The sequence below is a fragment of the Histoplasma capsulatum genome, genomic scaffold (assembly GCF_000149585.1).
Source record: "Histoplasma capsulatum NAm1 scaffold_3 genomic scaffold, whole genome shotgun sequence".
NCBI classification, from domain to species: Eukaryota; Fungi; Ascomycota; class Eurotiomycetes; order Onygenales; family Ajellomycetaceae; genus Histoplasma; species Histoplasma mississippiense.
The window spans coordinates 1,694,429-1,721,628 of record NW_001813980.1 but is presented as its reverse complement, the minus strand read 5'-3'; the positions used below and the strand labels follow the sequence as shown (position 1 = coordinate 1,721,628).

Genomic DNA, 27,200 nt, shown 5'->3' with positions numbered 1-27,200 from the left:
ATACAGCGGTATATCTTACACTATTTCCTGGGGTTGGCCACTGGGATCTGCGCCTGTATGGAGACTCTGTAACGTGCGTCGATATTTACCGGTATTTTATTACGGTTACCGGGCAGACCAGTCGGGAAAATGGCGTACGACGTACGGAATACAGATTACTGTACGGAGTACCCAGGTGAGGAAGGGTAAGCCGTTTTGTGGACTTGTAAGGCGTGCAACGTGGTATAACTAACCACACAGATTACATGATACATAATTTTTTTTGCTTTTTCTTTCGCTCTCCTTCCCCCAGGATCCATCCTCCATTCATATTTAGAGATATATATATCTATAACTCTACAGCGCATATATGCACGTATGGATCTTTCTATATATCCCATCGACCCCATCTCCATCTCCATGTCCATGCCATCAAGTCAATAATCAATAGCAAAGAATTCTCGTCTGTCTCATGGCAGTAGTCGTACTTCCCTTCGTCCCCCGCTTCTTCTCCCTGCTCGTCTGATTTCCGCCAATTCTCCAATCAGTCTTCTTTGAACCTATCCCTGCTTCTAAATTTATCCGGGAGCTATTATCACCGTTTCAGCTTGGATTCTCCTCCATTCCAACTCTTGGGCAATCGATCGTGCCCCGCCAGCCATTCTCTATCGTGGTGTCTCAGCGTTCCCTGGTGTTTCAAATCTCTCATTGCATCTCTATGTTAATCGCTGCACCCTGTTTTCTTCGTCCTTGAAATACCGTTTGTTCTATAGAAATATATCGAGATCAAAAGAACAGAAACCCTCCAAAGAAAAGAACAAAAAAGCTCCAGCCCCCCATCCCCCACAATTGTTTCCACCATGTCTTCACAACCCGCAACCATCAACCCCACCACCATTCCAAACCCCGATCTCTCCTCCGCAACGGTGACCACGGATAGCGAAAAACCCAAACCCGCGTCTTCCAACAGCGTCAGCATGTTCTCCAGACCCGTCGCCACTCCGCTCTCGTCCAAGGAGGGCTCTGGCACCGGAACCCCCACCACCGGCTTCCAGAGACATCCCCTCGTCAATAAACAGTTGGATATGGTCATCCGCACTCCGGGCCGTCAGCCATCGCCCCAGCCCACGCATCTGGGCATTCCAGGTGGCACACATCGTGTATTGTCTGAGGAAGGCCCCGGATATGTCGCGGCGAAGTTTGAGGGGAAGAAGAAGCAGATGGAGGCCGGTGAGTTTTTTACACACATCTTAAACCAAAAAAAGAAAGAAAGAAAGAAAGAAAGAAAAAGAAAGAGAAAAAAATTTAGCTTGGGATCATGACTAACTAATTGGAATAGTTATGGACCAGCTCGAGGAGAAGGGATTCATCCCATTTGAGTTCGTCTCGTCGGAAACCAACTGGTTCTACAACATGCTTGGCATTGACGACATGTACTTCCAAACCGAGACCGTCGATGCTATCGTCAGCCATATCCTCTCCCTCTACGCCGCGAAAGTTGCCGCATATGCCCGCGATGATAAGCGTCTGGAGATAAGGCTGGATAAGGAAGCTGCCGACCATGCTGTCTACATCGACACCAGCAAGCCCGGGATAAGTGCCATCGATGGGCCACGTTATGAACAGCGCATCGACGAGAAATACATCAATGGCTCGACTCCGAAAAACAGCTATCGTGTTGAAACTTTCCGTTCTGCCAGCTCCCTTCCAGATAACCACGAGCAGCAGCTACGTTGCTATTTCGTATACAAATGTCTCTTCAACGAGCCTCATCCAGACCCGGAGGAGACCAACATTGAGATCGTGGGTGAGAAGCGCTTCTTGCAAAAGGCTACCGCGAACACAAAGGCGATTTACCAGGAGATCATTATCAATGCCGTGGCTAGATCTGGCCCTGTTATTGAAATGTTCGAGATTGAAGGGAGTCGTGAAAAGAGACTCGTCATCGCATACCGCCAAGGTTCCGCCATGGGCATGTTCAGCGCCCTGTCTGATCTCTACCATTACTACCGTCTTACAAGCTCTCGCAAGTACCTGGAGAACTTCTCCAATGGTATCACTGTGGTCTCGCTCTATCTGAAACCCATGGAAGGCGCAGAAGTCTCCGGCAAACACCCGCCTATAGAAGCTGCAATCCATCAGATCATGAAGGAGATCTCGTTGCTCTACTGTATTCCTCAGAACAAGTTCCAGAGCCATTTTGCCAGTGGCCGTCTTAGCTTACAAGAGACTATCTACGCCCATTGCGTATGGGTCTTCGTGCAGCAGTTCCTGAACCGCCTGGGATCTGAATATACCTCCCTAACCGCTCTCCTCGACTCTAGCAACACTTCGCATGCTGAGCTCCTTTCGAAGATCAAGAAGCGACTTCGTACCGAAACTTTCACCTCAGATTATATCCTCGAGATCATCAACAAATACCCCCAACTCATCCACAAGCTGTATCTTGATTTCGCCAAAACACATTACGTGCAGATGGTCGAAGGAGTTCCTGATGACTTCCTCCCCACGCTTAGCTACTTGCGTCTGCAGGTTGATGAGCCCCTGGATCACGACCGCCTCGACGAGCTGGTCTCTAAAACCGTCGTCAGCGAGAATGACGAGATGGTCATGAACTCATTCCGCATCTTCAACGCCGCTGTCCTCAAGACTAACTTCTACACCCCGACCAAGGTCGCCCTCAGTTTCCGTCTTAACGCGGATTTCCTGCCCAAACACGAATACCCCCAGCGCTTGTACGGAATGTTCCTCATAATCAGCTCTGAGTTCCGCGGCTTCCATCTCCGCTTCCGCGATATAGCCCGTGGTGGTATCCGGATAGTCAAAAGTCGTGACAAGGAAGCCTATGCCATTAATGCCCGTTCGCTGTTTGATGAAAATTACAACCTCGCCAATACCCAGCAGCGGAAGAACAAGGATATCCCTGAAGGTGGCGCTAAGGGCGTTATCCTGCTCGACGTTAACCATCAGAACAAGGCGAGAGTGGCCTTTGAAAAGTACGTCGACAGTATCCTCGACCTGCTCCTCCCGCCGGTCAGTCCTGGTATCAAAGACCCAATAGTCGACCTCCACGGACAAGATGAGATTCTCTTCATGGGCCCCGACGAGAACACTGCTGAGTTAGTCGATTGGGCAACACACCATGCGCGAAAGCGCGGTGCGCCCTGGTGGAAGTCCTTCTTTACCGGCAAGAGCCCCAAGCTCGGCGGTATCCCCCATGACAGATATGGCATGACCACCTTATCTGTCCGCCAGTATGTCCTTGGCATCTACCGCAAGACAGGCATCGACCCATCCACAGTCCGTAAAATGCAAACCGGCGGCCCCGACGGCGATCTGGGCTCCAACGAAATCCTCCTCGGGAACGAGAAATACTGCGCCATCGTCGACGGGTCTGGCGTCATTGTCGACCCGCAGGGGCTCGACCGCGACGAACTCGTCAGACTAGCCAAGAAGCGCGCCATGATCGTCCACTATGATGCATCCAAGCTATCCCCAGAAGGTTACCGCGTTCTCGTCGATGACACCAATGTCACCCTTCCGGACGGCGAACTCGTCCACAACGGCACCGTCTTCCGCAATACCTTCCACCTCCGCGGCGGGCGGAACTTTGACGTCTTCGTCCCTTGTGGTGGGCGGCCGGAATCCATCGACCTCAGCAACGTTGGCCGGCTGATCGAAAACGGCAAAGCCACCATCCCCTACATTGTCGAGGGCGCCAACCTTTTCCTGACCCAGGACAGCAAAATCCGCCTAGAGAAAGCCGGCTGCGTCGTCTTCAAAGACGCCTCCGTAAACAAAGGTGGCGTCACCTCTTCCTCGCTCGAGGTCCTTGCCTCCCTCTCCTTCGACGACAAGGGCTTCGAGGAGAACATGTGCGTGCGCGAAGACGGGACCATCCCGCCCTTCTACAATGCGTACGTGCGCGAGGTCCAGGAGACCATCCAGCGAAACGCGCGTTTGGAGTTCGAAGCCATCTGGCGCGAGCATGCGGAGACGGGGATGCCGCGGAGTGTGATTAGCGATAAACTTAGTCTTGCCATCACAAAGCTCGACGAGGAGTTACAGAAGACGGAGCTTTGGGAGAATAAGATTTTGAGAGAGGATGTGTTGCGCGATGCTTTACCGAAGCTTTTGTTGGAGAAAATTGGGCTGGAGACGATTTTGGAGAGGGTGGGTGGTTTCTTCTTCTTTTTTTAATTTTTCCCGCTCTCCCGACGCAACCCTCAATACAATCAATCAACATGCGTAACATGACGAAATTCCATTCTAACATCCAAAACCATTAGGTGCCTACCAACTACCTCCGCTCCATCTTTGGAAGCTACCTTGCCAGCCGCTTCGTCTACGAGTACGGTAGCAGTCCGAGCCAGTTTTCTTTCTTCGATTTGTACGTATTTCCCATGACCTTTCCTTCCGCTCCTCTCTCTTTCTGCCATTTTACTTAATCGAATCACTTTTTTACATTACACACAAAAACTAACCACCTTGCCTCCCAAAAAAACAGCATGTCCAAGAGAACCGCAAAACTCATAGAGCAGAAGAAATGATTCAATTCTATCCAGGCTATACGAAACAAAACGTAAAAGAGAAGGAAGCTCTTATCTGGAGTTTGGATTTGTTTTTTAAACCAAAAAAAAAATATTAACCCGGAGAGGGATGGGGAAAATAATGGGGAATAAAAAAAAAGAGACAAACAAAACGTCTCCTAATAATACTAATAATAACCCATTGTGTCCTGATATCGATCTTACAATAAAAAGGCCAAAAAGCCAAGCAGGAAAGACAAAAAAAAAAGAAAAACAAAAGAAAAGAAGAAAAAACACCTAGACAAAAAGAAAGAGATGACTTGAGTGACTATATAGGTTCAGTTGGCAAATGACGAATTTCTTTTTCATTTTCTCTTTCCATTCCTTTTTTGATACTTATAGGCTTTTTTTTATGTTTTTGAATTTATTTTATTTTTTTGTAAACAAAAACTATTATATTTATACAAAATTTCAGGAATTTATCATCCATCCCTTTCTAGAATATCTTTTTGTTCCGGCTTTTCCACTTTCTCCATATATCGTTCTCTTATCTTGAACTTCTACTTCTACCCACCTGATTCTTTCTTACTTCCTTTCATTTAATCCCGCTTAATATCTATCGGGTCTAAATAGCCCTCCCACCCTCGAACAAAGTCTTTATGTTTGTACACCCGTCCGCCCTGTTGTATTTAGTATTTTCTTCATTTCCCAGGGCGGGGACTCCGCTATTACCCCAGACTATGGTATGAATATGACGCGAATGCGTCCGGAAGTGGAAATCTGAGGACTGTGGTGTGTAAGGGTGGAAAGCCTGATTGATATGTCTTCGGAATATGTAGAATTGACTTGGACTTTCAAAAGTTTTTTCTCATTCCTTTTGTTTTGGGCGCTCTAAGATCGAGAAAAAACAAGCACACAAAACACCATCCATCCATCATATAAAGGGGAAACACCACATGCTTGGATTCTCGACAACACATTACAAAGGAAAAAAAGTGATTTTGAGAATAAAAAGAAGAGGGGAGGTTTCGGGAAAAATGGAGGATGAGATGAAAAGGGAGGAACACTCTTAACAAATCGCATATTATATTCAGCCTTGCTACCTCATTATCAAATCCCGCCCCCCCCCTATCTTAGCCAACATCAAGTCAATCGGTTCGATTTATTGAAATTTATCTCCTCATGTATGTTGTTCGCTCGTTCCCTTCTGGCAAAAATATTATGGAACTCTTCTATTAGAGGTATTCGGGTATGTTTGGACTAAGTTCAGACAGGTCGTAGCGTAGGTGGGCGGAAGTTTTCTTTCGTTGTCGATATATGCGGTGCGGGGAAGATATGTGTGCGATTTACCAAAACGGGGAAGGCAAGGGTTCACCGGTACTAGACAAACAATTTTGGTTAGTTCCTATATCCTGCTTCCCCACGGTTGCGCGCCCTCTTTCTCTGTCCCATATACTCTGCCGGAATAACCCGCCGGTCCCTGAGGGATGTGATATCATATCGCCAATTGCTATCAAGCAAGGCAGTGGGCTGTGCGTATATATCTAGAGTAATAATTACCTTGATGAAGCCAATATCAGAGGCCTTCTCACGGAAGCACTAGAAGCCACACAAAAGAAGAAAGCGTTAGCAAACTTAAATTCCCCTCTATCAAGATAAAACCGACGACCACCACCAGACTGGAACGATGGTTAAGTTTCACTTACCTGACGGCAGACAAGCAGGCCATACTTGCGGATGAGACCGGCCTTGTGTGCGCAGACGCGGCTATATCATATCGAAGAAATTGCGATAAATCAGTAAAACATTTCCCATAAAACAATATTTGTCGGTTTGTTTCCCGCTTGTCTCTCGCCGCCGCTAACCCCCCACCCCCCAATTCCCGTCTGTTTCTACACAATCTCTGCAAATAACACAGCCCTTTTTATCATGGATGCCCATCCTTCCAATGAAGTCCGTCCCCAGCCTTTATTCCCCATCTCCTGCCCCTGTTCCCTCGGGAGCGAAAGAGTGCATATATGACATAATGCTTACCACTGGCGGCTTCCCTTGCCGTAGGTCCTGGGACGACTGTAGTAAACAGACTCGTGGGTCATCTTGAAAAGAAGATCGAGGAAGGATGGAGGCGATTGTGGGTCTTGTCGTGGTCGGAGTCGTGTCGTCGTCGGGCGTTGTCGAGGAAGTGCAACAGGGCTCAGTCTGGATGGCGGAGATATTTTTGAACGGGATTCTGTGTGTCCTTCGGTAGGAGCTTATGTAATGCGGATTCTCCGCCGGTGCTAAACCGGATCAAGAATGATCCAAATGGAATCACGTGATGTATTGCTAATTTTAGAGATTACAACGGGGGACAAAACAGCATTTGTTGAATCTGCTATGTAATTGGAATATCATGTTGGCATGCTCGTATAATAAAAGACAATACCTTGAAATCAATCGTTCTTTTGTTTCTCCCTTCCTTCTTGCACTTTGCTACTAGTATATAAAGCTGTGTAGGGGAGTTAGGGTTTAAGCCCTAAACCTGTATGGAGAAATTTCCCAAACTGGAAAATAGCTACTCCCCTGGATTCAGGCGTCTCCACGCAGCATAGTTCGCAGGTGCATTTACTGGACGACTCAAAAACATTTCAGAGGAGATTGGAGGCTGGGACAGCTTCCATGTGGCTTTGGGACAGGCCGCAAACGCCGCTGAAAAATCAGATTGGGACTGAACAGACATGCCGAGTGTTGAACCCGCTCTCATTCCATTCCTGCGATTTTCTGACATCCACAGATGCCATAAGATGTTGGATGTAGTTACTCTTCGCTGCTTGATGAGACGCACATATCTCGGCTTCCTGACATTTTCCCATAGCGGAAACGTTCACAAATTCTTGAGGGGCTCATTATCGGTGTATTCTCAAAAACTAGATCCCGTTTCGATTATCAATCCTGGTACCACTTGAAGGCCATTTCATTGCGGGATGCGGTATTGGTAGCCTTATTGGGCCGGCAAGTTCAACAAAGGCAACATATTCCGTCAAGGATCGGTGGCATTGGGCATTAGGGGCAGGTTTCATTCAGATAAATAAGTCTACGCAATATTTTATGGACCTCCCGAATTCGATCTAGCAGTTGAAATCGGTGCACTTAGATGGATCGCTATGTTTCTGGAGCGAACAAGCGCGATCACTGCCCAAAAGTCTACACATTTTCTCAGTCATTAACTAACTAGAAATACTACAGCTGGCCATTAGCAGCGCATTCTGGGAAGCCTTGACTTGATTAAACCCCATTAAGCCTGGCAAAGTGCCCAGGTATTGGCGCCAGAATGCACTTGTTCAATCCCCTGAAACCCGCGTTGTTGATGGAAAAAAACAAATCAAAAATCAAATCAAAAGACATCCCCTTTTTAATTTCCAGCTGCGGTCCTTCCCCTCTCGCTTGTTACTGTGACACTGAATAAGTGTTGACCTCTTGACTGTTGTTGGCTTTCTAGAACTCTTGAGCCCCTGGAACAAAAATTGTTTGCCGCTGCTGAAACGCCGCAAAAGAAAAGAAAAGAAAAGAACTGCTCAATCTTCCGCAACCGCAACCCCTCATGCTTCATCTCTTCTAGCATCCTCCAAGTCCTTGCTTGCTTTGCTTCACACTTCTACGGATCTACGGTCGCGAATATTTGAATTACTGCTATATCAAATTTGTGGTGGTCCACATCCTTCCTTCCACATAAATCCAGACCAGGTAAGAATCGCGCCTCTCCTTTTGTGTAGTCAAGGGTGCTTGTTTTGATTGCGTCGCATCCCCCTCCAACAAATTCGAAACTTTGGCTACGTTGCTAGAGACGTTCTACTTGTTATTGCTTGCAAGCCTTTGAAAATCATTTCATTCTCAAAGGTAGGATTTAGATGTTATGTATATTCCGTGACTCTTACTTATCCTTGCCCAATTCTCTGCTGTCTCTATTTTGGATATACGAGCGCACTTAAATTTCCATCCCAAACAGGGAACTTGAGTTTTGAACAAGATATTAACAGATAAGTGCTTTAGTTTGCCATTTGTCGCCATTATTACCAGGACAGCAAAATAAATGTCGCGGTGATCTGATAGTCGCTAAGTCCACTCATCAACGCAATCGCATTCTCAGCGCGAACAAAAACCCTCTCCACAATCCTCTCTCTCTCCTTTCCCAGCCTTCAACTTCGACCTAAAAGCACTAGGCATATACATAAATAAGAATAAACTACAATGGCAATTACCCGCGGCGCAACCGGCAATGCGCGCCCGCGCATAATCGAGACCATATCCACTTCCCCAGTTATCAAGAAACGCCGCACCAACGCCGCAGCGAAGTCTAAGACAGGCAAGGACAGTATTAGCCAGACGAAGTCGATGAAGGCGAGCTCGAGCTCATCCAGCAAGCGTGGGCGCCAACCGAAGGCCTCTACCGTAGCGGGCATCACCAAGAAAGCTGCTAAGACTGCGACTGCGACTGCAAATGCAAAGGCCAAAACTGAAGGCGCAGGGGCTGCGAAATAGGAATGATACTCTGAAAGTAGCTGGTGAGTAGGCTGTGCCTGATGCTGGACAGGAGGGAAGGGCTATCTGGATTCTGGACGTGGGAAGAAAATGATGCTGGAGTGTTCGTTTGCTTCTTTACAATGGGATCATCTAGTATTAGCTGTTTAAGCGGCATGTTTTGCCTTGTTAACCTTGTGCTTTTTTCTGATTTAGTTAATTTGAATTCCTTTTGTGGTTCTTTCATTGGAGTCACTGTTACGAGAATCAACCAAATATTGTGCTCTGATATCCTGGTTCATTTCCCTTTTTCTTTGTCTCTTTTTTCTCTCATTTAACTATTGAATGTATATTCTATTTACATCGGAGCGCGCAAAGGTTCGTACGGGAAATGGGTTTGTGTGTGTTGCCTGTGTCTTTGATCATCATTATCATCATTTTCTTCTTCAAATGTATCTCCTCATCAGCCTGAGATAGTTATATCTACAAACCGAATATCGTTATTAGCACTTGCCAACTCTACCACAAATTAGATCGAGATAGTTTCAGTGGTAGAGGTATAATGTCTTCCTTGAGTTGGGAGAAAAGAGGTCTTTGAGAAAGGGGTGAGTGAGTGTTCTTTACCTCCCTCTCCTTCTCCAATCCTCTCCCCAAACCTCTCTGTCTTTCTCCGTGCTGCAAACTGAATATACTCATCTTAGTAATTTTGACTGATGAGCTTCAAAGAAGTATAGTATATATCCATACATGTAGAGCAAAATCTACTTCCCCCATTAGCAAACATTCACCATCAAGATAACCCGACTGCTGAAGGCATGCCGAGAACCAGTCCACTATCAGGGGGTTAAGAATTTTGTATGCTTGCTTGCCCCAGTGAGGCTAATGCCATGGAGCTTCGTTTTTACTGTACATTAAAAGAACTATCTAGGTAATATACAAAAGCAAGGCGACCAAAAGAAACCCGCCCCATTTCCAAGTGAAATGAATGGGATTTCAAATACTTCGATAACATTAAACACCAAAATTAAACACCAAAATATGCAGTATGCACATTGCATGCCAACCAATCCGTGTTGGAATGATATATTTATCGGAACTACTGACCGTAAAGTCCATAGGCCCTTCGCTTGGTCCTGCCACAGTTGTCATCTTCCAGTTCCGCAGCGCTCACTCTCCTCCTGGCTAGGGAAAATTCATCGTCAATCATCATTCTCCAAGCCTCTAGAGTGTCCTTCTCCATCCCAATTGGTAAGGTCATAAGATCGAACTCCATCCTCATCTACGGTTGAGGGTAACTTTTCAAGTTCGGCCCAGAGATCTGGAAAGGTCATCCTAGCCCATGATTCGGCCTGGTCGCGCCATTTCTGATTAGGGAGGTTGTTATACAGGAGCCCAATACTGTGGTGAAAAGGAAAAGGAGGAGGTTTGGTTAGTTAATAGTCATTTTGGAGAAGCGGAAGGGAAGGCTGGAGGGTATGTGTGGAGAATTGGAGAGGGATTTGGGCATGGGAAAACATACGTAGGCACTGTAGGGGTTTCTCCGGTTTCTGCGTGCATTACACTGATAGCGTCTGAAGCACGTTCAAGCTCGCCATGGACGCTCAGCGCGCGGATATAGTTATTGTAAGTTCTCCTATTCAGAGGGAGATTGAGCGCTTTCAATTTCTCAACCATCTCGGTCGCTTCCTGTAGCCCTTTGCGGTATGTCGCGCATGCGCGGAAAAATAACGTAAGAGAGTAGTAAGAGGGGCCCTCGTCCGAATGCAAAATCTCCCTGAAGCATTCCATCGCCTGCTCGTGCTTTCCGCATGCAGTGTATGCTGCCATAAGCTTGTGCAGTAATGTCCTTGTCCATTCCACCTCGACGTCCAGTTTCAGCATGTTGTGCACAAGAAAAATGCCTTCCGAATAAGCTGTCTTTGCGAGGCAATGGAAACACACTGCATACGTATGGGCTGTAGGTCGATCTTGTGGATTCACTTTTTTGCGCATGTGTCCAAACACAAGGCATGCTAGATCTGGCCGGCCCCGCTTGAAAAATTGTTTCATGTTCTGCGTCCAGAATTCCATAGGCGCGTAAGGGACCGCACGCGCGAGTAGGTCATAAACCTCCCAGGCGGTTTCGGAAGATTCATGTGGGTCAGCAATAAATTGTGAGAATGGGTTTAGAACTTGCGAGAGCCCTGGTATGCTGCAAGAACTAGCCAATGGCTTTAGTAGTTCTGATATGCCCTCTAGGTCATGGCGAAGGAGTAGCATTCGGCACAGCTCTTCCAAGGTAGCAGCTTCAAAGCGGCAATCTGATTCGAGGAGGCGATCGATGAAAGCTAGGACAGTCTCGTCTTCAGGATCGGCTTGTGCTGCCACGCAGAGTTTTCTCAAAATTATATTCCACAGACCAACAGCCTTCCCTGTAAGCTCGCGCAAGCCTAGCTCCTCATACATACAGAGTGCGCCGGGGATATCACCAGCGTGTAAAGGAACAATCACCCTTGACATGCCTGTAAACCCATCTGGCTCTAGGCCCCACGCTTTGGCAAGTGAGACAATATCGTCGATGCCATCATATTCGTGCTTGATGACCTTGAATTCCAAAAGTTTGTTGATAGTGGCAATAGTTAAAGTCGACCCTAGGTCAGGGTTTATTGTACACAGATCAACTAGCTTTTTGTCCACATCACCTGCTCCTTGTCCTTTTCTGACGGCTAGAAGCAAAACCGCATCTCTAATTTCTGGTGTTGGGTTCCGGCGTGGAAGCGTGAGCAGATCTCTTGCCCAACCGGCCTTGCCGTGCCAAATCATCGCATTTGCAGCGGCAATTGTCGCAGCAAGAGTAGGCTGCAAACGGTTGTTTATTTTGTATTCGTACATAAATTTTGCTGTTGATGCCCTACCCTCCTTCGCAGCTGCCACCGTCAATATTTCATGGGTATTTTGGTTGAGTTGAATTCCATGTTTTTTCATGTGCTGAAAGATTATATTCAAAGCACCTAGTCCCTCTTTCATAACACCCTTTGCCACAGGTACCCAAGGGTTTATCCCCGCATTTCTGAAGACAGATGACCGGTAATTGTCTATCACTTGGAGGGCTTCGCGGAGTTCACCAGTGGCCGCTAGGATATGTAAATATGGATATAAGACCTCCCGACTAGGAAATGGTTCAGCGCCGGATTCCGCATCAGACTTGTGACAGATCTTTCGGAAAATAGATTTCGAAAGGGAGCACACATCGCTATTGGCGTAGGGTTCCCACTGCGATTGCGATAGGGCATTTAGGATATCTTCGGGTTGCGCAATACTCTGTTCCAAGCTCGCCGACTGATTTTCCTTGACGACACTGTCCAAATATTCCCATGCCCACAGTAAGAATTTTGCTTGTGCAGCTGTTAAATCCGTAGGGCTCTCAAGTCGATGCTGAATGAAAGACGAGAATGCCTTCGCGATTGCGTCTGGTGTCGATGGAGATTTTTCTTCCAAGGCTTCCACCAACTGCTTCATTGCTTGGGCCCCATAATCCACATATTCGCTCTTTTTGGTCTCGCGTTGGATATCTGCCGGGCTAACTGTAGGGAATCCAAACAGATATCTCCGCTGTATTTTATATACGCAGGAGCATTGGGCGGTACGCAATGGAGTTGATACAGCCAGCCGCAGACCGCATCGCAGGTGGGAGAATTGTTTGCTTCCTAGGATCACGCGAAAAGTTCTTTGAGAGAGATAGGATCGCATGATTTTTACCGCTGTAGCCGCCTATATGGGTACATACAATGTCAGTTCAACTCAGGAGTTTTTATTTGAATATGAGCTCACAAAATGTGCATTTTGTTTAATCCATGCCCCCAATCACGTCCAAAGCAGACAATTCCCCGCTGGCGAAGTAATATGAATGGAAAATATTTTCCGAAGCACAGAAGTCGATAGCTAGTCACACATTGATATCGGAGCAATCATTGACATTCAACGGTTTAAATCGGTATTTAATGTGCAGTGGTCTGAGTCTCAATGTCAAAGAACAATAAATAGACACCGCTTTCAAGCTCCCGCGAGGCTTGGCATCGAACCATCGAAATATCAAATCTTCATATTTTCTTTCTCCACTGCCACTCTTCTTGAATACTAGTATTTAACGATAGAAATTTTCCACACCTGGACTCCTGTTTTCCTGATCCTAGTTCAGGACGCATTTGGGAACATACAATGGCTTCTAAGACGAGTTCAATATGTTCCTTTGTCCGCCATACTCCGAGCAACCGGACCCTGCTACAGGCTGGCCAGCGACGATGCAATTCTAGCAGTTCTACCAATTCGTTATACAGCCGATTTGCTGGTATGTGAAATTCAATTGGGGTGTCTCTGCATAGAGATGTAGTGACATAAACGCCATCTAATACTACGGAATGTCTGCAGAGAGAAGCCAACGCGAATCGATGATGAAACTGGCCATGCGGGAGCGATTCGAGAAGCAAGCTCAACAGGAACAGCGAGCCCGGGCTTTCGAAAGACAGCAGAAACGACACTGGGAGAGTGGCGATATATATTCTCCGCACGATCTGAGTCCGGCGGAAATGATGAAGTGGAAACAGAAGAAAAGCCCGCCGACCGATGCATTTGATGCCCTGTCTCTGAACCCTCTCCACCTGTACAAGGTATGTAGATTCTGCATCATCCGAACATGATATCACAAATTCCGCTTTGTCTGTTACTCTCTATGCGCTGTCGCTTTGAGTTGGCGCATTCTAATTATTTCTTGCCTGGTTGAATGGCTAGAATTTTGCTATCATGTCCGAGTACGTGACCGAAATGGGTCGTATTAGACATTCCTCCGAAACTGGACTGCGACCAGTGAACCAGCGAAAAATCTCTAAAGCCATTCGAAGAGCTGTAAGCTTGGGCCTGATGCCGAGCGTTCACAGACACCCCGAAATCCTTGCTGCTGAGGCTAGATCGAAAATGCAACGAGGGCTGAGACCGTGATGTTCTTGACATAGACTGCGAAATGGGCGTTGGGAAATTTGGCTTTATCCTCCCCTGCTTTTGGAGGAGATGAAGGATTATGTTCTGTACCATAGCGTTTGTAGATATAAAATTTACTATCATTAATTATTTCCCCCTTTTCTTATTCGCCCTCGGCTCCTTACTTTGCTGGGAGAGGTTGAAGTGTTGGCTCAAGTTGCCGTTGCAACAAGGCAAACCTAGGAAGTTTATAACCCCACCTTAGTGTCAACGAGTTTCAGGCGTTCGCGATTCATCAACAACCTTCGTGACCTAGATGAGATGTCCGTGAACTTGACTACTGCTGCGAATTAATGCCCGCGGAATGGCCATTAAAAACGGTAAAGCTCGGTCGTTTGGACTTGGTGGTAAGCATCGGCGCTGACCATGTTTAATCTAGATATCATCCTGGCTCCGAGCCCCTCTACCACTCGAGGCCAGCCAACACAGCTCTCATGCGATTCCAAAGGCGAACGGTTAGCCTATGCAGTACGTTAGGAAACAGATGAGATATGCTTTTACTATCTACTTCTTGAGATCCTATTTTGAAAACTGACTTGAGATAATCCGCTGGGAAAACCTAGTCTAACAAATCTATCTTCATCCGCTCTATTGACAACCCCTCAATCTCAAGACAATACACAGACCATAAAGCGGAAACGACAGTTGCGCGATTCTCACCTTCTGGCTACTATGTCGCCAGCGGCGATGAGAGTGGCACTGTCAGGATCTGGGACTGCGTCGGGGAAGGTGTTACAAAGGGCGAATACTTCATTGTCAGCGGCCGCATCAACGACCTTGCATGGGACGGAGACTCGCAGCGGATCATAGCAGTGGGCGAAGGGAAACAGAGATTTGGCCATTGTTTTACTGCAGATAGCGGCAATTCTGTTGGTGAGGTTACTGGCCACAGCCAGCGAGTCAATTGCGTGTCCATCCGGCAGCAACGGCCCATTCGCGCTGCCACCGCAGGAGATGACAAGTCCCTAATTTTTTACAACGGCCCACCTTTTAAATTCAACACGAGCACTGGCTCGAATCATGTCAATTATATCTACGGACTCGCTTTCAGCCCGGATGGCGCAAACCTCGTCAGTGTCGGGGGTGATCGACGGATTTGGCTCTACGATGGGAAAACTGGAGAGACCAAGGCTCAAATAGGTTCGGGGGAGCATACAGGTAGTATACTGGGTGTCTCCTGGTCGCAGGACTCGCGCAAATTTGTCACAGCCAGCGCAGACCGGACGGTAAAGATTTGGGATGTGGAACATGGGAAAGCCGTGCAGAATTGGAAGATGGGCGAAGAAGGGTCCGTGAGCATACCGGATCAGCAGGTTGGAGTTGTTTGGCCGGCTGGAAGAAGTGATGGCCTGATTATCAGTCTGGCTCTCTCTGGTAACCTTAACTATCTAACTGAAGGCAGCGAGAGGCCAACTCGCGTCATCCAAGGTCATCAGAAAAGCATTACCTCCATGGCTCGGTTTGATATAGGCAATAAAGAAACCCTTTGGACTGGGAGTGTCGACGGCAGGCTATACAGCTGCGATATAACTCAGGGGCGTGAAGAACGTGTTGACGGCGAGGGTCATCCTAACTATGTCAATGGTCTAGCAGCTACAAGTGAAGGAAATGGTCGCATTTACAGCGTCGGTTGGGATGACACGATTCGTTCTGTCGACGTAACTACAAACACGTATACTGGAAGTGCAACTAAGCTCTCCGGCCAGCCGAAGAACGCCGCCGCCGCCGCAAATAACATAGTTCTCGTCGCAAACTCGGATGGTGTTGAGATTTTCAAAGACGGTGCTAAAACAGGCAATTTCGCTTGCGAGCCTGCTTCTCTCAACGTCATTGCTGCGCATGGTACCACTGCTGCAATCGGCTGCGATGACTCGTCCGTCCGAATCTGCTCTATTAACAATAACGATCTCGTTCCCTCAGTAGAAATAAAGGCTTCAAGAAACCCGATCACAGCACTTACCTTCTCGCCAGATGGTTCCTTGTTAGCCGTGGGCGATTCGCGCGGGCGCGTACTAGTTTACAAGTCAGCAGATGGCAGCATTGTTACAGACCGGTGGACTGCGCATACCGCGCGAATCAACTCTCTCGCATGGAATTCCGAGGGCACCCATCTGGCCAGTGGGAGTCTCGATACAAGCATTTTTATCTGGAGTTTGGCTTGTCCTGGGGACTGGCTGCAGGCACCCAACGCTCACAAGGAAGGGGTCAACGGAGTGGCCTGGATCACTGACCGCACTAAGATCGCATCCGTGGGGTCTGATGCTGCGATTAAGATATGGCAGCTCGAAGATCTTAAGTAGATAAACCACGAGTTGATGCGCCATTAATCACCATGAAATCAGTTCGTTTCGAAATTCCTGTGACCTCGAGGTGGTTGCCAGCTTAGCTCCTGGCCTTGAATGAATGAATGGATAAATGTTATTTGATTCTTACAGGTGTGGAATGATGACCCGCCTAATACTACAGCTATCCATTTATACGTGCAAAATAATGTTTATTAGTTAACTATTTGAATAAGGTTTCTTACCTAAAATTTTGTGTAAATTTCTGGGGGCTTGCAATTAACTTAGTGGTAACTACTGTCGTGTGGCAGTAATTAGTTGAATGCGTGGCCCTTGTCCTGATCTGCATTGAAGCTCTGGTTAAATATCTTGCCAGTGACAAACCACCACCGCTGGGCAACAGCATCAATGCCAACCACTGAATCTGCGCACCGAGCCATGTGGGAAAGTTCCCAAACGTGATGACGCCTGCCTCATCCACGGCTCGTCGCTTCGTCAGACCCAAGGTAAATAATGAATCTCCCCTTTTTGCTATTGTCGGCGCAATAGCTCTCAACCTTTGGTGTAGTTTGCTGACAGAGCTCGCGTTCTAGCTCGGACAAGTCTCCTTCATCTTTCCGAGTACTGGGCAACGACGTAGAGGCCTTATCAATTTATCGCGCGACAGAGAAAATGGTAGCCTGGGGGAAAGAGAACCGTTACTTGACCGCAGTGCCGCGACTTCAAGCACCAGATCCGGGACCTTCTGGTGCAAATTCTCTGAAAAACTTACAAGCCTTGTAAATGCACTATACTTATTTATTACTTCCGAAGCAGGCAAAGGTGTGATCAAATGCAGCATTGCTTATTTGATTGGCACCTTGGGGACGTTTTTGCCAGTATTTGCAGCTTTTCTTGGGCGGCAAGATGGAAAGCATATGGTGGCTACGATAACGGTTTACTTCCATCCGGCGAGGACGAGGGGTAGCATGATATTAGCAACTATGCACGCCTTCTTAGCGTTTATATATGCAACCTTCATATCTGTGGCTAGCATGGGTATTTCGCTGTTCTTTGAGGACAAACTCGATCTCCTTCCGCTTGGAAACGCGATCGTCCTTCTCGTTTTCTGCGGAGGCGGCCTGGGCTTCGTTGGATGGGTCAAGCTTCGACGTGCTGACCCGTTGGCGAATGTGGCCTGCTCTCTTGCATCCCTGGCTATTATTACAGTCCTGACAAAGGAGGGAGCTGTTCAACAGGGGGACTTGTCTCTTGTTAAAATATTCCAGGTTTTAAAAATGATTGTGATGGGAGTAATCGCGACTATGACCGTCTGTTTTCTACTCTTTCCCGTGTCTGCAAGAACGCAACTTCGCAAAGATTTGGTTGAGATTACTAGCTCACTGGGAACTATGCTAGCAATCATTACTGAAAGCTTCCTGCAAGGCTCTGCAGAATACCTTGGCCAGAACTCCTTCAAAAATGCTTCAAACCGGAACAAAAAGGCCTATGTTGCGGTTGATAAGTGGCTTCAAGAGGCTAAATTCGAACGCTACTTTGCCGGGACGGAAAGAGAATATCGCCTCGAAAAAAAGCTTGTTCGGTGTATTCAGGACATCACCCAAAATATCGGAGGACTTCAGAGCGCTGCTTCTCTTCAATTTAACCTTTTAAAACAATCGTACCAACCTTCGCACGTTTCTCCCGCCCAAGAAGGAATTTCCTCTTCCTATATTGGCGCCGGATTATACCCCTCAATTTTCTCGCCAACTGCACACTCTCTAGAGGAACCGACTGAGCCAAACCCGGTTCTGGATATGGCATATTGCGACAGGCCAACAACAGGCTTAGATAAGACCCTCTTAATTTCCAGCCAAGGAAATGACTTCGTTCCACAGTCTCCCGCAGATATATTCGAGAAGTTCATTGCCTGCCTTGGCCCTTCAATGGTATTTACTGCTTGGTCAATTTCTTGGAATATGACTCTCCAATTTCTCAGCGACATACTAACTTCTCTTTCTTTCTTTGTTTGTTTGTTTGGGGTAGCGTGCACTCGCATACACGGTGACAGAAATCCTTGGAGACATTCCGTACAGCACAGGCCCAGAATATGAAGTCGCCATTAATTGCAAATTTCGTACCAGCCTGGACCGAGCTCTTAATTTATATCAAAGTGCACGAAATGATGCATTGAATATGGTATACCCGCAGAAGGATTTTGTCAGGACCAAGTCAATTGAGACGGAAGCTGACTTCGAAGAAGTTGCAGCAAGTTGTGGCCATTTCAGTTTTTCTCTCCAAGCGTTTGCTGAACAACTCAAAGAAATCCTAGAAGTTCTTGATGAACTTAAATTGGAAACAGATGAGCGGCCGAATGGCAGATCCTGGGGTTGGCTCAGATTTTGGCGGCCCACCCCTCCTGACCATATCAATAAATGGACTGCAGTTTCAAGTAAGTGATTCTCCAAGTCCGTACGTTTTTGCATAAAATGGTAACGGTGCAAATAGGGTCAGAGGCTGAGCGCGGGGAAACGAGTGTTTCGCCCGAAAATTCCTCTATGCAAAGTAAAAATACCTCGTTGCAACCGCCAGATCATCCATCAGCGAGAGACAAGTTTAGGTACAAAATTTGGAAAGCACTCCGTATCTTCCGACGAGACGAAACAAAATTCTCAATCAAAGTCGGTGCCGGAGCCGCTCTGTACGCTCTCCCTTCCTTCATACCATCGACGAGACCTTTCTATTCTTATTGGCGTGGGGAGTGGGGCCTGCTATCCTATATGCTTGTTTGCTCTATGACAATTGGTGCGTCCAATACAACTGGATATGCTAGGCTCTTGGGAACAAATTTTGGAGCGATATGCGCTTTTGTTGCGTGGAAAATCACTTCCGGAAACGTTTTTGCCCTTGCATTCATCGGCTGGGTGATGGCATTCTGCACCTCCTTCCTTATTTTGGTTAAAAGCCAGGGTCCCATGGGACGTTTTATCATGCTCACTTACAACCTCACTGTTCTATATGCTTATTCTCTCTCACAAAATGATATTGATGATGGCAAAGATGAAGGCGGGGACACACCGATAGTACTTGACATTGCTGTCCACCGTGTCGTTGCTGTCTTGACTGGCATTATTTGGGGAATCCTAATCACTCGTGTGATCTGGCCTATCAGTGCGCGGAGAAAGCTGAAAGATGGTCTAAGTTTGCTGTGGCTCCGGATGAGCGTGATATGGAAACGAGAACCCCTGTCGACGATGACGGATGGAAAGCCTGCCATTGCATATTTCACCCCTAGGGAAAAATTAGAGCTCCAGAGATTCCTGGTCCATTTGGAGACGCTTCATACTTCGGCACGGTCAGAGTTTGAATTGCGCGGCCCGTTTCCCGATGCTACGTATGTTACGCTGCTTAGCCGAACACGACGGATGTTAGATGCTATCCAGGCTATGAATCTCGAGATCATGAAGAATCTAACTGCTTCAGAAGGTGAGATGGCGTTGCTAGCATATACCCTACCGCAGAGAATGCAACTCTCTGCACGAATAAGCCATTTGTTGTCTGGTATGTTATCCTTTCTCACTTTTCGTTCGTTTCGCTTGCAACCTGGAACTAATGCCCTGCGCAGTGGTCGCATCCTCCATGAAACTCGAGTACCCTCTGAATGATTCTCTGCCGGAAATAGAGCATTCGCGAGACAGGCTCCTCGCGCGATTGCACCGTTTCCGCCAAGATACCACGGTGTCTCGGTTGACAACAGATGAAGACTATGCCTTACTCTATGCATATGGTATGTTTGCCAGCTCATCTTTCCCTGCAGGAAATTCTTACGATATATCGGCAACATACTGATGACTGTACGAATTTTGTGCAGTTCTAGTTACCGGACAGTTGGGAGATGAAATAATGGCGATTATTGGTGAATTAAGCACACTATTTGGTATACTAGATGAGGATGTACTGAAGCTCCATTAGGATGGGGACAGGGCGCGTTTTATTTAATCCATGAAAAATAATTCCATCTCTTGTAATAATATGTTTATGTTTATATTCAAGCGAAGAGAGATATTCAAAATCTCCAAATATCGTATGTACATGTACACAACAGTCGAAAGTCTATCCTGGTCCAAACTTAAACCCACGCACTCTCTAATCACCACCGCCCCCATCCGAACTTCACTCCATGCCATACAAGGCACAACCAACAACTCTTCCATCAGATATCCAGCATCCTCCCCGATATCCCGTCTCTCAATGACCTCTCTTCCCCTTTCCCATCATCTCTGGTATATATCCGTCCATTCCTTTTGCATGAGGGCCTAATCCACGTCCTCCTCTGGCTTCGCGCAGCCCCTCGCGCTGGTGGTCCTTTTTGGCCCTGAAACACGATGCAGATCGATCCCGCAGCTCTGACTGGGACAAATTCATCGTCTACCATCCCCGCGACCAAGCAGCCTGTTGTCCCCCCTCCGGTAACCACCCAGAAAGCATCCAAAGCTCTCATTTCTGTTCCGCGACTTGACCTTGAGCCGATATACACGGAGTTAAAGGCGGCCATCGGCATCCAATGGACGGAGTACAAGGAGGCCATCGCTCTCCTTCTTCTAGGTGCGTTTATTATAACTACGCTTCCTTTTCGTTAACCAACTAGAAGAGGACATATTATTCTAATGCTGCACTTCCGTCTATTTTTTCCCTTGTGTGCGGGGTGCAAAAGGCCATTTAAACCAGAATGAATTCTCATCGCGAGTCGATCATTTCCTCTCTTCCGACCCCAAAATCGAACACCTGCATAACAATTTCGTATGCGCAATCATCGGAAACCTTACGAGAGACCTTCCAGACCATGGCGTTGCAAGCTGGGTTTCGGCGAACGATAAACCGACAGTAGTATCGAAACCTGTATCAGGCGATGCTGCGGAACAGAGACTTAAAACAGAGATTAAAAAATTACCGCCAAAGGATAGACGGCGGTTAAAAGCGCTTCCTGAGGTATGTTTGTCTATGTCTATACAGGTGGGTATGGAGAGACGGTGGTGATCTAACCGGTATATATGTTTCCCTCTTAATAGCCGGACCCGCATTCTCTACCCAATCCACTAGAAGAGTATCATCAGGCCAAACAGATCCGTCTCCCAGATCAAGTGCCTGCCAGTGCTGGAGGCCTGAACAAGACAAGTAGGTGGATAACAGTACATGGACGGTGGCGAGATGTGAATAGAAGTTAACTTTATGCTTTTAGATTGGGAACTCGAAATTCGGAAACGCTACGCGCAACCCCTCGCTTCTGAAATCGGAGAATTTCCAGATGCAGATTCGATATATGCGCGCATGGTCCCGATATGCTACGAGGAATCGGTGGTTAATGCGGCTTCATTTCCATGCGCGGTGTTTATGTCCATCGCAACTGAAAATTTCGTTAAGGAGTTCCTGTCCATCGTATTCGCAAGAACAAGACTAAATGGGCCATCAGGGACCACCAATGGAACCATGACGCGGAAATACCGGCGGCAACTTGAACGGGAAGAAATGGCATTCACCCGTGGAGAGCTAGTGAAGAATACCACCAGCGGCTTCTTACCTGTTGAAGCTAAGGAAGCGAGCACAAGACAGGCACTGGGTGTCCCGGACTTGAGATTGGCTCTGGAACTTGGCGGCGGCCTGCTGGGACATATGCCCCTGGTTGTCGATGAGATATTGGGCGGATATGTTGAGGAAGAGCTTGAAGCTGAACGACAAGACTACCTGGAAAGTATAAACGATACTAACAATCTAAATGGCATCGATGGGTACTCTGATGATATGGATATCGACGAATCTGGTTGGGAGTGGGACGGCGCAACTTCCAAGGATCGAGCTCAGCTAGGAAGCCTTCTCGATGATTGCCTTTCGATGGCTGCGTGAGACATGTATTTGCTGCTCTCATCGGGTCTACTTTCGCTTCATGTTCCATTAATTTCTTCTGATCGGGGGAGGTAGGTTATGCATTTACCATTGGAATGGGTGAGTCGGTGGGTAGGCGTTAGGGACTGGTTTCGTATTTTGTTCTCCGCCACCTTTGAATGTGTTTGCTTATTTATTCCCTTTGGCCGTTTGCTTTTTCTGCGCCCTGCGCTTTTGTTTTTGCTTTTCATATCTTTTCTCTGCTTGCTTTTTGTATACATGACTGCCGACCGTGATGGGTTGGGCTCATTACTCGTTACATTGGGATACTTTTACGTGGTTTTCACGCTTTGGAGGGTCTGGTGCATTGTTGATCCACGGCCTCCACTCTGCTTCTATTTTTCATTCTGGTTTTCCTTCTTGTATCTATATACTTATACTTCCGACGGGTGAGCCCTGTGTGAACTATATTGCTCACAGGATCATCTCATTGGGCATCATGCTCCACTGTTCTAGGTAATTTTCTATATAATACCCAGGAGGAGTGGTTTCATTGCTAATATGGTTTGAGCTGGAAAGCGAAGGCTGAGCCCTCTCGTTCTGTTGTTCTTTGAATATCCGCAGAGATTGCTTGTCTTTTCGTACCAGCCATTGCGCGCAGTCATTGAGCGCGATTCGGGATTCGGGATATTATTGTTATATACTCCATTGTCCAAGTTCATATATATTGTAATTTTGAACGCGTTGGTGTATTTGAATTAATGAAAATCAGAGCAGGTATCTTAATATCATTATCATAGGTATATCATTCTAGCAATTTTCATTAACTGTTACGAAACAACTGTGTTTTACAAGGGAAAAAAATAATCATAAGGTATTCACCAGATTTCCCATGTTTGAAAAACTTCCCAGCCAAAAAAAAAAAAAAAGAAAAAACCATAACCTCCTATCAACCCGGAAATTTGAGGGATAAACCCTAAAAAATATATGTGAATACAGCTTCAAGACGGGAAACGAAATCGGGAGTGTATATTTAGCATTCAAAATTATCTTTATTCTATTCTAAACGTGCCGCCGTGAGTTTTAGGATTTCCTCCGTCGACTTTTGCGCGTTGGCTGGATCTTTCGCAACAGATTGCCAAACCTCACCGTACCTCGGCTCGCTGGATATGCATTTGCTGATGACGTCTTCTCTTTTTTCCTGTTGGATAGACGAGGATGCATTAGACATGTTTCATGGCCCACCAGTTTGAGCGATTCAGAAGTTGTGAATGGTAGGGAAGGGCTTTTCTGCTTACATCTGTACCATGTTGCAACAAGAACTTATAATACCACGCCCACACATCGCCCAAATTGCTATTCGAGACAATGGCTTTCTCAAACCATGTCATTGCCTTATCAAGTCTTCGCTCACCCCAAAAGATGCGCGCTACTGTCACGAAGAGGATAGGATCATTATCCACTTTCTTGATAGCTTCCAGGCTTCGCGGCTTCCGGTGAGTCCGCGGCTCCAGGTGCCAGATACTCTCGCTCCATAGAAGACCTGAATTAGGGACTTCTCGTAAAGCTTTTGCCATGAGCACTTTGGCCTGTCCTATGTTATTTGCACGCCGCTCAACACGCACTGTTTCAGTCCAGAGTTCCGCGTTCTTGGGCACTGCGAGACGCGCTCGGTCGAGAATAGATCGTGCCTTGACGACAACTCCTGCTTTTTCTTCGAGGCGAGATGCGAGGAGCCACAAGGGTACGGATCTAGGGCACGCCCTCGTACCGGTTCCATATGCTTCTCTGGCCTGGGGGTATTTATTTTGTTCTTCATATATTTGGCCTTTCATCATCCACAACTTATCTGCTTTAGGGTAAAGCTGAAGCCCTTGGTTGGCGAGGTCGAGAGCCTGTTCCGTGTTTCCTAACTGGCGCTCAAAAGCCACGCTCTTGATCCAGACACGGTCGGTTCCAGCTTCGCGACGCGCGGTCGAGAGGAGTTCCCTTGCATGTTCAGTCTGATTCGCATCTGCTTCTAGCTTGACGGCCGCGAGCCAGATGTCTTCATTATTTGGATTTTGATTAAACGCTCTTCCGAGTACTCTTCTGGCATTGTCGATTTCACCAGCTTGCCATTTTTCCTTGGCAAGCTGCATCCACAAATTCTCGCTCTGTGGGCAGGCTTCCACAGCCTTTTCCAACAACTGCCAGAGGCTTTCTTTAGTGCCATGGTTACGTTCCAAGTCGGCTGCAGCAAGCCAGATAGTTTTCTTATTGACAAATACTCGCAGAGCGTAAGCATATATCGCTCTCGCGGTTTCGTATTTGGCCCTAGCAATGCTCCCTCTCGCGTCTTCCATCCAGATATCTTTCCGATCATCATCTTCGTCCAAGCCCCAGCCCAAGGTTTCCCGAATAATTGCAGCGCAAGTAAGGACTGCTCCTTCTTCCTCACACTTTTCCGCTTCTCCGATCCACTCTTCTCGTTTTAGCATGGCAGATTCCCTTGCTAATTCTTGGACAGCCCGTTTCATCACGTTGACCTTGCCAGCAGTCCCCATTTGTTCTTGTAGTCGAGCAGCCGCAACCCAAACCTCGTGGCTAGTTGGGACTGCCTTTCGCGCAGCATTTAGGACCTTTTGCGCATTTTCTGGAGTTTCAAGACGAGCCAAGGCCAGCCATAGCTCCACTGAAAGTGGTATCATTTCCGTTGCTTTGGCAAGAAGAAGGCGTGCATCTGCTGGGTCTTCTTCAAGGTTAACGGCTTCCTTCCAAATAGCAACAGACTGTGGAATATGGAGAATTGCTTGTCTAAGAACATTCTTTTTGGCCCGCGGGTCTGATTCTAGTCTCATGGCCTCAATCCAGAGCCTAGTTGAGGTGTCGTTATTTTTAATCGCATTGGCCGCAATGATCTTCGCATTGTGATTATCATTAAGCCTTATATTTTCCAACCACGCATCTTCACTTTTCGGGCATAGTTCACACCCTTTAGCAATATAGCTCCTTGCAGCAACGATCCGTCCCGCGATTTCTTCTAAACGAGCGATAGCTATCCATCCTGGTGCATATTTAGGGTTTGTTTTAGTGACTGATTCCAACAACACTCGAACTCGCTTAATATCTCCAATCTCCACTTCCCCTGCCTTCAGCTCGGACTTGGTTAGACTTGTCAAATAACCCTTTGGATCGATGTTGGTTGTGCTTCCAGCTGTCGCATCGCCTGTCGACCCCTGAGCAGCCTGATCAAGTCTAACCTGAAGGACTTTATCTCTCGCAGCACCAATATCTGCAAAGTTTGTGATTGTGCCATCCGTCTCCCCACGCGGTACTACAGTTTCTGTGCCGTCTTCAGCGACAGTAGTGCTGAATTCTGTAGAATCTCTTGCGCTAGCAATAACACTATCTGGTACGGCATAAAATCGGTTTCTCAAGTTTTGCTTGGCCCGTCGGTTTTTCCCCGTCAGATCACCGACCTCCGGGATATTTGCCCAATCTTCATCGGTTACTGTAGCTAGGGAGCGTTTGAGGTCTGCAAATTGCTGCTGGATTTTGGGGTTGTTTCGTTCGTATTCTTCGCGCTCTTGTTTTTCTCGAGCTTCCCTAGGGTAGAGAAAGGATTTTTTCATGTCGGCAATCTATCCAAAATGCTTCATGGAAACACGATAAACCCACAGCTTTCAAAATGATAGGATTGGAAAGATAAGTTTGTGAAAAGATAAAAGGGGAGACAAACCTTCTTAACTTCCGCCTCCTGTCCATCTTTTCATCCACCTCCTGATATATGCGATCCGCCTCGTCATCATCCCTGTCGTACTGTCCGTATGCGAAGAGGCCAACCTCATTTTCGGGGTCTTGAAACCGGTCATCCTCCTCCTCTTCAATTGCTTTATCAGCTTTGTCCCCCTTACCCTTTTCACCTCTATTTGACGAGCCATATGCGGTTGGAGGAGCTGCGCCGAGTAAAAGTGCGCGTTTCGTCAGGGCTTCCTGTATCTGCTCTGGAGTGGGACCCTCCCTAGCTGGGCCCAAGTCTGACCGAGTAGTGAATCCGGTGGCACCCCGTCCTAAACCAGCAACATAATTTTCTGGGGCAGGCTGGCTGAGAAAGTCTTTACGGCCTGTCATAATGTATCAAAAGGTTACACAAACTTGTAGTTCAAGGAGAAAGAAAGCGAGATAGCTGAGATCCGGCGGAGCTTTGTTGCATCCGAGGGAATCGTATTTTCTAGCCTTCACCAAGCTATCTCGGAGCCCGCAACAATATAAATCCGGATATGCATCAAAATCGCGAAAATTATTCTCATCCCACTCAGAAGATGCGACAGAAAGGCAGCGGGAGTTTATTATTACCACTATTCCGACTATCTGGCCGGCAGCTGAGCAGAGCAAAGATGCCCAAGGCACCATCAAAGAAGCGCAATAGCGCTTCCCAGGCAAGCCCTTATGCTCAGGCTGCTGCAAAAATCAAGGCCGCAAACAATGTGTTCCGTATGAATACAGACATTGGCCAGCACGTTTTAAAAAACCCTGGGGTTGCTCAGGCTATTGTGGACAAGGCAGATCTAAAGCAAAGTGATGTATATGCTATCCAACGCCGCACACCCATATATAATATATATATATTTTAAGTGTCGTTGCTAATTTGATTTTGTAGACAGTCCTTGAGATCGGCCCCGGTACAGGTAATTTGACTGTCAAAATACTAGAGAAAGCGAAAAAAGTCATTGCTGTCGAGTTGGACCCACGGATGGCTGCGGAAGTTACAAAGCGAGTGCAAGGGAAGCCAGAACAAAAGCGGCTTGAAGTTCTACTAGGCGATGTGATCAAAACCGACCTTCCATATTTCGATGTCTGCATTAGCAACACTCCTTATCAGGTAAGCTAAAATCTTCAATAATTTTAATCATGAGCCTTTGGACAGAAGGTGATCATAACAATGTGATTGATAACTATTAGATCTCCTCTCCTCTAACCTTTAAACTCCTCGCTACCAACCCTGCACCACGTGTATGCATTCATCAGTGTTCCAACGAGAATTCGCAATGCGCCTTTT

General features: G+C 47.1%; 9 protein-coding genes across 9 annotated transcripts; 6 read left to right on the top strand and 3 right to left on the bottom strand.

Annotated features, from left to right (window-relative positions):
• Positions 1–839: 839 nt before the first annotated feature.
• HCAG_03650 (NAD-specific glutamate dehydrogenase) lies at positions 840–4,529 on the top strand (the record flags this gene model as incomplete). The annotated part of the gene is made up of 5 exons (XM_001541502.1): positions 840–1,209; positions 1,319–3,896; positions 4,014–4,152; positions 4,269–4,369; positions 4,487–4,529. The coding sequence occupies 5 exons, from the start codon at positions 840–842 to the stop codon at positions 4,527–4,529; spliced, it is 3,231 nt and encodes a 1,076-aa protein (XP_001541552.1).
• Positions 4,530–5,879: 1,350 nt separating this feature from the next.
• HCAG_03649 (40S ribosomal protein S29) lies at positions 5,880–6,604 on the bottom strand (the record flags this gene model as incomplete). Its single annotated transcript, XM_001541501.1, has 4 exons — positions 5,880–5,888; positions 6,069–6,107; positions 6,215–6,275; positions 6,543–6,604. The coding sequence occupies 4 exons, from the start codon at positions 6,602–6,604 to the stop codon at positions 5,880–5,882; spliced, it is 171 nt and encodes a 56-aa protein (XP_001541551.1).
• Positions 6,605–10,204: 3,600 nt separating this feature from the next.
• On the bottom strand, positions 10,205–12,666 carry HCAG_03648 (predicted protein; the record flags this gene model as incomplete). The annotated part of the gene is made up of 3 exons (XM_001541500.1): positions 10,205–10,403; positions 10,525–12,568; positions 12,612–12,666. 3 exons carry the CDS (start codon positions 12,664–12,666, stop codon positions 10,205–10,207), a joined length of 2,298 nt encoding a protein of 765 aa, XP_001541550.1.
• Positions 12,667–13,202: 536 nt separating this feature from the next.
• HCAG_03647 (mitochondrial 37S ribosomal protein RSM18) lies at positions 13,203–13,979 on the top strand (the record flags this gene model as incomplete). The annotated part of the gene is made up of 3 exons (XM_001541499.1): positions 13,203–13,332; positions 13,413–13,651; positions 13,773–13,979. The coding sequence occupies 3 exons, from the start codon at positions 13,203–13,205 to the stop codon at positions 13,977–13,979; spliced, it is 576 nt and encodes a 191-aa protein (XP_001541549.1).
• Positions 13,980–14,322: 343 nt separating this feature from the next.
• HCAG_03646 (conserved hypothetical protein) lies at positions 14,323–16,318 on the top strand (the record flags this gene model as incomplete). Its single annotated transcript, XM_001541498.1, has 3 exons — positions 14,323–14,365; positions 14,398–14,486; positions 14,582–16,318. The coding sequence occupies 3 exons, from the start codon at positions 14,323–14,325 to the stop codon at positions 16,316–16,318; spliced, it is 1,869 nt and encodes a 622-aa protein (XP_001541548.1).
• A 443-nt stretch (positions 16,319–16,761) lies between these two features.
• Positions 16,762–20,251, top strand: HCAG_03645 (conserved hypothetical protein; the record flags this gene model as incomplete). The annotated part of the gene is made up of 6 exons (XM_001541497.1): positions 16,762–16,806; positions 16,894–18,228; positions 18,326–18,731; positions 18,788–19,840; positions 19,905–20,066; positions 20,151–20,251. 6 exons carry the CDS (start codon positions 16,762–16,764, stop codon positions 20,249–20,251), a joined length of 3,102 nt encoding a protein of 1,033 aa, XP_001541547.1.
• A 413-nt stretch (positions 20,252–20,664) lies between these two features.
• HCAG_03644 (conserved hypothetical protein) lies at positions 20,665–22,180 on the top strand (the record flags this gene model as incomplete). The annotated part of the gene is made up of 4 exons (XM_001541496.1): positions 20,665–20,884; positions 21,120–21,268; positions 21,349–21,454; positions 21,519–22,180. The coding sequence occupies 4 exons, from the start codon at positions 20,665–20,667 to the stop codon at positions 22,178–22,180; spliced, it is 1,137 nt and encodes a 378-aa protein (XP_001541546.1).
• A 1,202-nt stretch (positions 22,181–23,382) lies between these two features.
• On the bottom strand, positions 23,383–26,272 carry HCAG_03643 (pre-mRNA splicing factor prp1; the record flags this gene model as incomplete). The annotated part of the gene is made up of 2 exons (XM_001541495.1): positions 23,383–25,747; positions 25,881–26,272. The coding sequence occupies 2 exons, from the start codon at positions 26,270–26,272 to the stop codon at positions 23,383–23,385; spliced, it is 2,757 nt and encodes a 918-aa protein (XP_001541545.1).
• Positions 26,273–26,538: 266 nt separating this feature from the next.
• HCAG_03642 (predicted protein) lies at positions 26,539–27,089 on the top strand (the record flags this gene model as incomplete). The annotated part of the gene is made up of 3 exons (XM_001541494.1): positions 26,539–26,724; positions 26,802–27,023; positions 27,069–27,089. The coding sequence occupies 3 exons, from the start codon at positions 26,539–26,541 to the stop codon at positions 27,087–27,089; spliced, it is 429 nt and encodes a 142-aa protein (XP_001541544.1).
• Positions 27,090–27,200: the final 111 nt, after the last annotated feature.